The 13907-nt window shown below is 36.0% G+C and overlaps 1 protein-coding gene across 4 annotated transcripts; it reads right to left on the bottom strand.

Annotated features, from left to right (window-relative positions):
* Positions 1-4365: 4365 nt before the first annotated feature.
* LOC106063519 (zinc finger protein 62 homolog) lies at positions 4366-11420 on the bottom strand. 4 transcript variants are annotated; one of them, XM_056027792.1, is made up of 4 exons: positions 11263-11420; positions 9855-10056; positions 9571-9729; positions 4366-8832 (listed from the first exon to the last, which is right to left on the bottom strand). In XM_056027792.1, the coding sequence occupies exons 2-4, from the start codon at positions 9987-9989 to the stop codon at positions 5725-5727; spliced, it is 3402 nt and encodes a 1133-aa protein (XP_055883767.1). In that variant the 5' UTR covers positions 9990-10056; positions 11263-11420; the 3' UTR covers positions 4366-5724. The 4 variants fall into 4 exon arrangements, with proteins under 4 accessions (XP_055883767.1, XP_055883770.1, XP_055883768.1 ...); XM_056027795.1 differs by lacking the exon at positions 11263-11420 and adding an exon at positions 11102-11164; XM_056027793.1 differs by lacking the exon at positions 11263-11420 and adding an exon at positions 10772-11085.
* Between the last annotated feature and the right edge of the window lie 2487 nt (positions 11421-13907).

Raw genomic sequence — 13907 nt, 5'->3', positions numbered from 1 at the left:
ATAGTTCTTAAATAAAGATAACACCATTATATTTTTACAAACACACGATCATGGAATGGTGTCTTTTGGAGATGAATGCCTGTGTAGTACATGTGGTCGGAACGATGTCCCCAACACAGCAGTTCCCCCCTCTCCACACAGCTTAGCTGATCTATCCAAAGGTATATAGGGGAAGGTGGGGCTAGTTGTCACAGTTTTCAGATTTTGATGTTTTAAACATATTTAGAATTCATTGATTCTCACCAAACTTAACATGCTGTAACTTAAACATTCAGACAACAATTAGAGTAAATGAAACAAACTTTATCTCTTTATTTATCAAAGTTATACAACAAAAAAGTGGCTGGGTTGAGGTTGTGACAATTTGCCCCACACCGGGGTAAGTTGACACAGGCATGGGGTAAAATGTCACACATTTAAAAAATCACCATATCTTGCTATGTCTAAAAGAAATAGCATATTAAGTCAAGACTTTGTTCTTGTAGTAGTTTCCTTGACTGGCCGTCGTGAAATAATGATATATATGTGAAGGTTCTGAAAAGTTTTGGACCTAACAAGAAAAGCTGTAGGTTTTTCTTCAAAAAAATGTTTATTTTTTTCTATATAATATTTGTAAAATATCTGTTCACTTCTTTCAGCAATGCACCGACTTCCAACATATCTAAATAGTAGGACTAGGTAACTTCTTTCCTAAAATAAATGTTGCGCTAGGAGAACATCTTTTCTGTATGTTGATGCTGGCATAACCTTTGTAAACAGCATTATTTAAAGAGAAAGTCGCTTAACACTATTTAGGTATCTATTAGGTATCACCATAAAAAGGAATCAATAAAACAAATAATTATTAATAAACAAATATTAATATTAAAATTTGTTTTCAAAATGCTTAATCTTCATTGGGGCAAGTTGTCACAACTGTGACAAATTACCCCAATCTGTGTGACAACTTGCCCCACAACGGTACAATTTTCAGAACATTTATTTTAATAACATTTTATTGGGTCGAGCTTTTTGAAAAAAAAACTAATTTCAATGTGTAACTAATACACAGAGATATGAAACAGTGTAATGTTAGACAATCATCTCAAAATTATAAGTGTTTTTCAACAAAATTACACAAAAATAAAATTCCACTTTCCGAAACTCAAAAACAATGAATCGTGATAATTTTAAAATGCGAAAAGGTATCGACTTCATTTTATAACTATTTGTAAATGTTTCCGTAAACATCTCAGCTGTAGTTTCACATTTTTGATAGCGCATCACATTATATCGATATAGTGTTTGTGACAACTTACCCTTGTGACATTTCACCCCACCTTCCCCCTACATATATGTATATGAAACTCTGACTAATGCTTAGTATTTGGTTCATAGTTCTTAAAGAAAGTTAACACCATTATATATATACAAAAATCTCTAACCCGGTTTTATTTAAAATTGTTATTAATATTGAAATTTGACAGGAATACAAAGTCCCACAGATTCAAAATGAGATTACAGACCTGTTTGGGCAATGCAGTGCTAGCAAATTTATCGAGATCCAATCCGTACAATTTTTTCTGAGAGCACTCAAGACATATTAAAAGTTGATCAAATTAGCATATTTAAAAAAAAAACAACTGTTTTGCTATCTCCGATGACGCAATACACTCAAATACCTTTGCCCACAAGTTGGTCATCAAGGAATTATTCGGATATTTCGATGTAGGCTACTAAAGCTGTTACCACAAATTACTTTGTGTTTCTTAACGGGAAAAGAACGCCAAGGGGTTGCAGCACTTACAGGGAGATAAGAATAGCTTATTGTCGAGTAGGCTACAAAAGTGTAAGCGCAGTCAGCGTTAAGTTGCTTACATTCGTCTTATTTGAGGGAGAGGGGCCCACCAAAATATTCTTGAACCCGGGCCCACGGATACCTTGCTACGCCACTGCCTGTAACGGTAACTTCTTGTAAAAATCTTTTCACTTACGCTTTACTTGATAATGTTACTTAGGCCTACGTTTTACTTGATAATGCTACTTACATTTTACTTGATAATGCTACTTACATTTTACTTGATAATGCTACTTACATTTTACTTGATAATGTTACTTAGGCCTACGTTTTACTTGATAATGTTTTTGTTTATTGAACATGACACTTATCCACTCACACTCCTATTATTCCGTTTTCTTGAAGCACTTGCACCTTGTTCAACGTATCGTTTCAAAGTGATACAGATTTGTATCTTCAAGTCTCTTTGAAGGAGAGTTATAATTAAACTAACCGAACATGACCCGCGGGATGCGGGCCTGGGTTTACCTGAGATGAACTCCGATTGGTGACATAAGGCAGGGAGACATAGGTCTCCCGTAGTGCCCTGGTAAGAAACTCTGCTGTGCGGCGTAGTGCCTCATAGCCTCCATGCAAAACTAGTTGACCATTGGGTACGTCTCCCTGCAGCTCGCGGAGCTGCGGACATTCTTGCTAGACCTTCTGATTCCCCGCAGTGTCGGCAACGGGCATCAAAATTGGGCCGGAACCTGGCAAAAAATGCACCAATGGGGCAGTGCTCCGTGTGCCACTGCACTATTATCGACCTTTTTTTTGGCCTCCACCACGAGTCCTCTCGGTTAGGGTGGCGCATATGCTGCCAGACTCCCCTGGCAGTTTCGGAATCATCCCAGGATTTCAACCATCTATCATGTGTCCACTCTCGTATAACTTTGGTAGCCTGTCGGTACGTATTTGGTGCTTCGAAAGTGGGCACGGCAAGCGCGGCCGGGTTTACCAGATTTGTCTAAACCTTTCGCTCTTTAATAGAGATACAATTAGGTATTTTATTTTTAGGGCCCCGGTTGTGCGATGACGGTCTCAGCCTAAGGAACATTTATGCCAAGTTTCATCAAGATTGGTCAAATGGTTTTGATTTCTATGCGGGATATACATACATACATGTTGACCCTGGGAAAATAATGGCTTTATCCGTGAGGTGGGACTAACTACAAAAGTTTGATTTGTGATAGGGCAAAGAAACTGTGAATATATAATATTTACAACAGATTTTTATTAAGTTAATAAATTTTTACTATTTCTACCATCTGAACTGTGAATGGACCTAGTTTTTAATGACTAAACAGTATAAAATTTAGCCCATGAAATAAGAAGGGGGAATAACCATTGAGGGTATATGGGCACAACATGGCCTAAATAGCGTCAAAATCCCAAAATATCAAATATATATCATACATACATACGCCTTACTTTGTGCTTTATATATTAGATAGATGAGACATATTTAGATATTAAAAGCTGCATTTTTTTTTAGAATTGATCGACCAAATAAAAGTATTCATACCCCTTGAAAACAATTTCTACACTGCTAAAAGATAACACACTTGTAGGAAACAATGTTCTACATACCATGACATAATCAGAGCTACTATATATGCTGGTACGGTTATTTTAATGAAAATTTGTTATAAACTGAATGTTTTAATAGCAAAGTTTAACAGTACAAATTGGATAGGATGAAAAATTAACGAGTTATCAAAACATTTGGGGAATAAAAAGACAGAAGCCAGAAAACGTAATTACGTTTCTCTGAAGATAACTTATAACAAAAAAAAAAAGTTTCTTTTTTAAATATTTAGATATTTGAATGTGTAAAATGTAGACCCAACTACCAAGGTTTCATTGTCTGTCTGACCACCAATGTTGATTTACCCAGGACAAACCATGTCTGGCTGCCTGGTATGAGCACGCACTGGACTGTCGTTCGGACTCGTCGATGGCTCCAGGTGCATACCCTACCATCCTCCGTCGTCCAGTGGGAGGTTTGGACTAGGAAGTACATTTTCTTCAACTTCAACTCTGAAGGAACATCCGAAACACGTAAAACATTACTGTTTTCGATTGATTCACTGTGAGATTTCAATTATTACAATAGTTAAAAGCGAATGTTCATTTCTGGACACCCCACAGCACTTTTGTGAAGTGGTCCTAGCAGTTGTACTTGATTAGTTGTAGAGTATAGGATGACACATTGCCTACTCAAAAAGTTTTAGTTCCAATACCTAGGAACTTGAGATTATTACCATCAAGATTTTAGTATGTCTTCAGCTTTAGTGAGTAGCCTACTTGACATATACACAAGGTGAAGGCCACTGAAGTAGTGACATGACACTCATGAAATAGGTCATCTGCATACTTCATACTGTTAGGTTTACTAGAGAACTAACTTTATTAATAATTTATTAACTACACCAGGTTGAACATTTCAAAGAAGGGGAAGTGAGATTATGGCACATTGAATAACTTCTTAACATTAACATCACCAACTACTACTCATGTAACACCTTAACAAAGAAGCAACACAATAGTACTGTTAACAACATGATATATTTGAAGCCAAAAAAAAAAAAAACAACTTCCTAGTTCAATTTTCTACAAGAGATTTCTAGTACAACTTCATGAATAAAAATTACAACAAAGAGAATCAGTAGCTGCCCAACAACAATCTTCAATTTCTTGTAGGCCATCAAGTTGCAATGACTTGTCACTGCTATAACTAGGCCATCGAGTTGCAATGACTTGTCACTGCTATAACTAGGCCATAAAGTTGCAATGGCTTGTCACTGCTATAACTAGGCCATCAAGTTGCAATGGCTTGTTGCTGCTATATCTAGGCCATCAAGTTGCAATGGCTTGTCACTGCTATAACTAGGCCATCGAGTTGCAATGGCTTGTCACTGCTATAACTAGGCCATCGAGTTGCAATGGCTTGTCACTGCTATAACTAGGCCATCAAGTTGCAATGGCTTGTCACTGCTATAACTAGGCCATCGAGTTGCAATGGCTTGTCACTGCTATAACTAGGCCATCAAGTTGCAATAGCTTGTCACTGCTATAACTAGGCCATCGAGTTGCAATGGCTTGTCACTGCTATAACTAGGCCATCAAGTTGCAATAGCTTGTCACTGCTATAACTAGGCCATCAAGTTGCAATGGCTTGTCACTGCTATAACTAGGCCATCAAGTTGCAATAGCTTGTCACTGCTATAACTAGGCCATCAAGTTGCAATGGCTTGTCACTGCTATAACTAGGCCATCAAGTTGCAATGGCTTGTTGCTGCTATATCTAGGCCATCAAGTTGCAATGGCTTGTCACTGCTATAACTAGGCCATCGAGTTGCAATAGCTTGTCACTGCTATAACTAGGCCATCAAGTTGCAATGGCTTGTCACTGCTATAACTAGGACAGATACATGTTGACTTCACCATCAGAACCATGGATGAATTACAAGTCTACAAATGTCAAAGCAGAATTATGAATACAATAATGAAGCAACAGGTAGTGTGGAAGTACATACAATCTGTACACTATGCAAGTCAATGTGTTGGTCTCAACATAAATAATGTACATGGTCTAACTAATGTGAAGAGCTTGTCAGGAGTATCAGGATAGACTGTATACAACCATAAGAAATATTTCAATGATGCAACATATTTGAATAAGAATTTCATGCATTTGTAAAGACTGAATAAGGAGTAAATATTAAGTTCAACAAGAATAAAACATAAAATACAAAAATATGATCAATGGGATTAACTAAAAAAATTATTTCAAGTTATTCAAAAAATACTTGTTCAAAACAGCCATCTGTAGATCTTTTGTATTCAATGTCACAATTAAAATGAATAAATTTTATTAGTTCATACTTGGAATAAATGATTTGGACCTACTCTAAAAACCGAGAAGGCATTTTCTGAATTCTAGCTGGTCGATTTGTACTTCTAGGTGGCGTTGGTGTCTCAACTTTCTCTTCGGATTGTTTAGTTTTAGAAGCTAGTGCAGGACTTGTCGGAGTAGCTGCTTTCTTTTTAGACACTTCTTTTTTTATTTTTGGGGTAGAGTTTTCTGTTTCCTTATTCTCTGCTGGTGAAGATGGGGTTTCACACTTGATTATTTTCAACACTGGCTTTTTCTCTAATGCTTCTGATTTTTCAGCCTTATTTATTGACGCCTGTTTTTCCTCTTTGTCATTTTCTTGCTTTTCAGAGCTGTCACCATGAGATTCTAAATGCACAATCAAAGCGTCGTAGTCATTAAATTTTCTCCTGCAATCCAAGCATGTGTATCCACCTGGTATTCTTTGAAATCTACCTTCTTTGTCCATTTCGAAAGCAGCATCTTGAATATCTTCAACTTCAAGAATGTCTGAACTGTCTGATTCTTCCCTCGCTCTTTTAATAACTTTAGAGAAAGGTTTGAATTTAGATACAGATGGCTTGTTAACTTTAGCATTGACTTTGTCAGCAAGAAGAGAGGTGGACTTTGCAGGCTCAAATTTGTCAGAATATGCTTCTCCCACAATAATTTTCCCGGTGTTTTCCACTTTGAGAACATCTGTGTGCTTACGAATGTGGACCATCAAGTTATGTTTCAGACTGGCAACCTTACCACAGATCTTACACTTGTAACCTTTGCCCTCAGATAGTCTGACCATCACCTTGCTCTCCTCATAGCATTTCTTCTCATGATTCATCTTGATGACAAGCCTGGAGAATGGGGCACCACAAATAGCACAAGGGAAAATTTGCTTGTCTTCTCCGCTGGCATTGCTGTCATCAAGAGATTGTAAGTCTGGTGTTTTCACCACTGGTAATACTTTTTTAGGGTGAGCTCTCTTCCTGTGCAAAATGAGAAAAAATTTGCGGGTGAAGGTTGCGCCACAAACTTTACATGCAAATGGTTTGGCGTGAACTTTCTTGTGTTTAAGTAGCAAGTACTGGCAGCTGAAACACTTGTTGCATGTGGGGCATTCATGCGTGCGATCAGAGAGGTGAAGCTTGATGTGATTTAGCATTCTGTATTTATTGTTAAGCTTCTTGTTACAATGTTTGCAGTAATATCCTTTCTTGTCCTCAAGGAGACCAAAATCTGAAGTTTCTTCATCTTTCTCCTTTTCATTGTGTTTTCTTTTGTGTATGTCCAGGAAGATTTTACGAGAAAATGCCAGGGGACAAATGTCACACTTAAATGGCTTTGTGTGGATATCTAAATGCCTCTTCAAAGTAGCCGTACTTTCAAACCATTGTTCACATTCCATGCAAGGATAAGGCTTTTCTTTGGTATGAATCTTGACATGCTGCAAGATGTTGGACTTCATAGTAAATGATCGGGAACAGAAGCAACAAATATACGTTTTATGATTCAAGTCAAAATAATAATAAGGAGATATTTCCATCTTTTTGTTAGAAGCACTTTCAAAAGACTTATTGGGAGTGAACTTTTTGGGTTTGAAATTTGACTGGCGGTGGTGCCAGTTTGCTCTACCACTGGTCATACTGTGTGTTCCAACATGCTTGATCATGTTACCCAATCTTTTCATTTCAATACGGCAGATATCACATCTGTAAGTCTTACCATCTTCCAGTACAGTATAATTGAGTTCTTCAGTATTTCCAAGGCAGGTACTCTCCAAATGTCTTAGTAACTGAGCATTGTGGGCAAAGGCTCCATTACACTGAGGACACCTGTAGGGCTTTGTGTGTGTTTTCTTATGTTTCACCAATTCACCTTTGTCCACAAACTGCTTAGGGCACTGGTCACAGACAAAAGGTTTTTCTTTTAAGTGGTGGATTAAGTGCCTCATCATATTTCCACGCTGTACCGTCCTTTTCGCACAATGGCCACATTGATACATTTTGACAAACTCCTCTGGAACTTCAGGAATCTTCAAGTCAGGCATATCATCAACATCGATTGCATCGACCGCATTTGTATTTGAGCTACCTTGACCCTCTTCCTGCACTGTCTGCTTTTCAATAATGGTTTCCTGGAGGCCATTAGAAGTCACCATAAAAATAGTTTTCTGACCAGCTGGCTTTTTCTCTTTATTTTCAATTATCTCTGAATGCTGAGCCTCTGATCCCGCAGACAAACTCACACCATTAGCCTGTCCATTGGTTTGATCATTAATTTCTTTCTTAACTTGCTGGTCAATTTCACTTGGATCTGCTTTAACTATTCGTGGCTTGTATTCAAAAGTCTGACCTCCTAATGCAGACATGCTCATCTCCTCTACTCTGGTACCATCATCATCAACAAACGTTCTGATTGTGACTTCTTTTGTGCTGTTGCCAGTTTTTACCATAGCAGTTCTGGTCTCGTGGCGGCGCAAATGAAGGGCCAAGAGAGATTTTCGCAGGAAGGATTTTTTGCACAAGTAGCAAGGAAAAATTCTTTTATGAATGATAGTGTGTTTTTTCAAGTTGCAAGCATCCTTGAAGCCTTTATTGCAAACATCACAGACAAATGGCCGTTCTGCACTGTGATACATCTTGTGTCTAAGTAAATTGGTAGATGTGGACAATACTTTACCACAAATATCACAACTGCTATGTTTGCTATTGCCATTTCGATTGTTTCGTTTTACAACATTAGAATTATTACTAAGTTCTAGCATTAGGTCCCCAGCTTTGGTACCCTCAGGTTTGATAATCTGAATATGTTGCATCTCATCATTGGGTCCTTTAAAAGCAAAGGTGAGATAATTGTCATTGTTTTCAGTTATCTCTGACATAGTAGAAACTATTTGGGCCTCCTCTTTTATAGATGTACTAACAATTGCAGGGTAACCTTCTTGAATAACCTCAACAGTTTGAACATGGGGTTCAACTAGGCTCATTGCGCTAACATTATTTGATGGTCTGATGATGGGCAGTGGAGCTTTAGGAACCATAGGAACCATCTCTTCTGGTTTCGGTAGGTTTAATTTGAGGACCCCTGCTTCTTCAAGCTCTCTTAATGGGGACACTTGATTTAGCGTCATATTCAGAGTAGGCTGAAAAACAAAACAATACTTTATTTATTGAGATTTCAATAAGAAAAAGAGGATGCAATAGAAAAAATATGGGATAGCAAAAAATTATGAGAATAATATGAGGCCTACTTTTAAAGTTTAATAATTAATTTTAATGGTTTACATTAGCCAATAATTATTTTATCTTAAAAAAGATAAATTACTTTTTTTTTTTTAAAATCATTAAGTCATCTGCATATCCGTCTTAATTTAGTTGTTCATGTTAATCAGAGCCTTAACTGATTTAGAGACAATTAACTGTAGTACTATGAAAATCATGGACACGATTAGGACTTAGGATTTCCTATTGACATCCTAACCTGGCCTACATGAGTACCTCAAAATACAATTTTTTTTTTTTACTATAAGAATGATTACAAAGTGGAATTTAAGGAAGTGGCATTGTGACAGATTTAGGGCATGTATCTATGGGTAACCAAATTAATTCATTTTGTCTCAGGCAATATGGGACACTATAAGCAGTACAAATAGAAAACTGGTGGCAACCAACATTTTTATTCTTAAGACTGTAGATGCATCAACATTTATTAATAGATTTGGTTCTCAAAAGAATCTAAATATATCTAGATTACTCTACTTCTGTTTCACTACAAATAGCAAGGTTTTAATCATTAAAATCATAACATTTAACAAATATAAAAACTAAAACGGAATTGATACAATGAAATGATTTTGTAATTAACTGAAAGAGCTATCAACCTGCAAAACTTGTTTGATAGAACCATCCTCGCCAAGCTGTAAAATATCTCTGGTGACGGTGACACCTCCAGGTGTTTCTGGAGGAAGAGTTACTGTCATAACTATTTGTGAGCTCGGATGTTCTTGTTTGATTTGCTCCAAATGAGAAAACATGTGCTCCTATTAAAATAGTACACATACATGAAAACCTTTTATGTCTTCATCTTTAAAAAAATCTAGATATATATAATAAAGCCATTAAAGCTAATGAATTATATATTATTAGTCTTTGGTGCATTCATTACCTTAAAGACAGACTTTTCTAAAAACTCCAGTTCACACAAACCACATTTGTATGGGTTGACCAAATGTATAACAATGTCATTGGGACCAACTTCTGGTATTTCTTCTTCAGTCATCATAGTTATTGTCTGCTCCATTGCCAGGTCAAAGTATACCGGTATGTGGTATTAAACTGTTTGTATCTGCATGAGTTGGCAGCTTTATCTAACATGATGAAACAAATAAAATAATATTTAAAATATATATGTTGACAATCTACAGATTAAACATTAAATCTTAAACAAGCTTTAAAAGAAGTAACTTAGTAAGCGAATTCTGTCACTGAGGCCAACAACATACAACATATAATTCATATTATCATATTAACATTATATTATACTTAAATGTGGAAAGTCACATTGGCTACAACTGCTCTAGTCTAGACAGGACATGGGATGAAGAATCCCAATGTCCAGGCCTGGTTGTTGGATAAAAGCCTTTCTAACAACCAACGGTATGAACGGGGCCTATCGGCGCCGACTCCCTACTGGACTTCATTGAAGGTTCTAGTCTAGGGTAAGAGAAAGAAGCCAACAAGAAAACATAAAGAATATTAATGGAGAAAGTTTCAGAGAAGAGCTGAAGGCCTGAAGAAATGTTCTAATTGGCAAAGATGATAGTTATAGAATTATACTTATAGACAAAAGAGCTTACAAAACATACAATGATACTTTATGTATGATTGTTAAGAGAGATGATGATGATGCTTGATTATTATTAATATTATTATATAATATTAATATAATATCAGTTTTGGGCTGCTAAGCTTAATTATTTGTAACAACTTGCATGTTATAAAACATACAGATAGATCTATTCTATTATTTATATGATAATGATTTTAAAAATGTAATTAATTTAAACAAAAATTATTGTCTACCTCCCCAACTTCAAGAATTTGCCCAAACCTTCTTCAGTTCAGACTTCCAAAGGGCTCAAAGGCAGAAAAAAAATAGAGCTCAGAAGACTCTGTCTCTAGATCTAGCATTAATAAACATGACATGTTAAATTAAAAGCAGCAGATCTAGATCTAGATCTAGAATTAATCTAGATTCTAGATCAAGTAATCTTTTAGAGTTTTATATTATAAGTCTAAATCTAGATATAATAATAGAGTGGATTAGTGACTAGACTAAATTAAATTATTAATTAATTATTGTTGTTGCAAAAAGCGAATATATGGCCCTGTGACAACAACGTAGCTAATCACATTCGCATGAAATCGTCTTATCTGGGCACTAAAATTAATGGCGGACTTCAAATCTCCACATTTCGCAAACGTTGGCGGCCAACGGGAGAGTGTAATCTAGATCGAAATGTTTTTCAATGCGATTTGTATAAAATCTAGATTATATTAGAAGGTTAACTTACATGTAGTACAAATAAGAAATTGTTAATACATAAAAAATAATGGTGTAAGTAAAATTTCAGTAAAGAAATTTTTAAATAATAAAATTATAATGTGAAAATGCACAATATAAAAATGCAAATATTTAATGGACGCTTGAAAGAGTTACTGCCCCTTTTTTCTACTAAAATATCAGAGTTAATTAAAAATTCACCACTAGACTTAGTTTCTAAACTTATCACAGAAACGAAATAATAATGTTTTTAATTGGGTTAAGTCAGTTAAGTCCGTTTATAAATTTGGTGACATTGTGAACAATAGATAAAAAAAATTACGTAATTAAAATGTTAGTTAGCTTAGCTGTACTTATTATTGGTTTGAGTAAGCTAATATCAAGGAGACTTAATTAGGGCACTGCAAATTATACTGTACCGGTACGTGAAAATAGATAGGGAGGTCTAGAACTAGACTTTTTCACCAGTGATACCTTATAAATTTTGGGCAATCGCAGTAGCGTAGCTAGGTAGGCCTTCCCGTAAGCCTCGATCAAAAGTGTGAGGGTGCCACCAACCCGTTTCTAAAGTAGAAGTATGAGTAGAGCATGGAAAAAAAACATATTGAGTCAACGTGTATGTAGGCCTATATATGCCCTAAACATATTTACATTTACTATCATTTAGACATAATAAGGCTTCGAGTCCGAAGATTAATGGCATAGATCTACACATATTGACAAAAGATATTCCAATGGAGGCCAGACAACACTCAGTGTATGCTTACATACTTTACTCTTCCCTTAATTCAGCGCTTATCAAACTGTGAAACTCGCCCCACCCCCAGGGAGCTAAGGGAGGGGCCGCAAAGGCTATCAATTAATTTTTCAATGGTCAAAAGAAATAAAAAATTCGTATTTTGATTGTAGTTCTAAATCTAAAATAATCGAATCAAATAAAAATGCAAAATAAAGATTAAGGAATTAGTTGGTCAGCCACCCGTCCTGTCATCATTCCTGGTATGGTCTTATAAATATTCTTATATTGCGTGCATTATGCACGAGCAACTTATCAGCACTTTGGAACAGTGTTTTCACGTCTTCATAAAAAGTAAATAAAAGACTGTTTCAATGACCCCTGTGGGCTCCTAAAACGCCCGGGAGCAATGAATCCATTGGCGCAATTGTAGCTGTACGCCATTGTAAGGCCTGGGTTCAACACAAGAAATACAAAGACACTTAAAAAGCTCTCTCAAGGAATACAGAGTCAAAATCCGTGGATAGTCAATGATTGCTTCTCGTGGCAGGGAGTTTGAGTATCGGTGTTTCTAGCTACGAGGTGAAGAAGTTAGCCGCCAGCAAGGAGAAAAAATTATAGAAAAAGCCGGTCTAATACTGCAATGGAGGATTGATGATGTGGAAGCAGATCTGCAACAGCTTGAGGTTAGGGCGTGGAGACGAAAGGCCCAGGAGAGATCTGAATGGAAGGATGTGTTGAAGCAGGCCAGAGCCCTCCATGGGCTGTAACGCCACTGGGATGGATGGATGGAATACTGCAATGGACACAATCAGAAGCTGACTGGGTGATGAATCGGCCCTGGCATTACCATACGATCCGGCCCATATATTGCCTGACATATGGTGTGTATCTATATAATTCATTCTATTAATGGTCTATAGGCTTCCTACTTTCATAATAATGCAACGATAATTGAACGCATTATGTTACATGCAAAACTGGTTTACTTTATGTGTTTTATATCTACATGTAGATAGACTTTATAGAGGCTTTGTGTCACTGTATGAACTCTCAATTGGTACAAATAAATAAATACATCTACAGTAAAATCGTAATTTTAATTAATTTGAATATAATGTTTAATTACGTGCTTTGGAAACGTGTTGAAATTTCTAAAACAGTAAAATAAAACACGTGTAAAGGAAGCAACTTGTAGAGTTTTTGCAGTTTGCAGTATTTTTTGCTTTGACTAACATTTAATGGCATGGTGCAGATTGTAAACAAGGGTCTGAAGCTGAGTAGAAGATTCAGTAAAAATAGCTGCATTATAATATCAGCGTAGAATATCCTTTACCTTCTCCCACATATTTAACTACTGGTTAAAACGTGCCTAATTCCAAAAATCTGGAAAACTTCGGAAATTATACAAGTACCCATGAAATAAAAAATAGATAGTTTAAATGTTTTCCGCCCAGTAGCACTAACATCTATAGTCATACAATTTTTGAACAAGCAAAATACACAAATAATAATAATAATGATAATCTTTATTGTCCGTATGGAAATTTGTCCTAAAATTTGTGCATTACACCAAACACAAATACTTTAAAAAACAAAGCTTATATTACGAGTACCTATCAATTAGTTTGGATTATTCATTAAATTAAATTTGTAATAGATCTAGACTAACAATATATAATAACTCTGTGCGATTAGAAATAGTTTTAGCACTTGTTTTTGTTTAGCGCAATTTCATGCTTTTAGCTTTCTAAATACTCTATGACCCTATCACTTGTCTGCACCAGTTGAAAAGTGGTGTGGAAGAAAAAACGGGGTATCTGGGTGATCGTTTTTTAAATGTACGCCTATTTTTGAAAATAAAAAATTAAAAAGTGAACGACCTGATTTCGAACTCGTGGGCTTAAATCCTTCACAGG

This window comes from Biomphalaria glabrata, chromosome 4 (assembly GCF_947242115.1).
Source record: "Biomphalaria glabrata chromosome 4, xgBioGlab47.1, whole genome shotgun sequence".
Lineage (NCBI taxonomy): Eukaryota > Metazoa > Mollusca > Gastropoda > Planorbidae > Biomphalaria > Biomphalaria glabrata.
This window is presented reverse-complemented; position numbering and strand designations above follow the sequence as displayed.

Bases quoted from the DNA above. Each gene is read 5' to 3' on its own strand.
- LOC106063519 (XM_056027792.1), bottom strand. From the start codon at position 9,989: ATGGAGCAGACAATAACTATGATGACTGAAGAAGAAATACCAGAAGTT. The intron at 9,730-9,854 runs GTAATGAATGCA...CTATTTTAATAG, and splicing joins TAGAAAAGTCTGTCTTTAAG to GAGCACATGTTTTCTCATTT. The intron at 8,833-9,570 runs GTTGATAGCTCT...TTTGTTTTTCAG, and splicing joins CTATCAAACAAGTTTTGCAG to CCTACTCTGAATATGACGCT.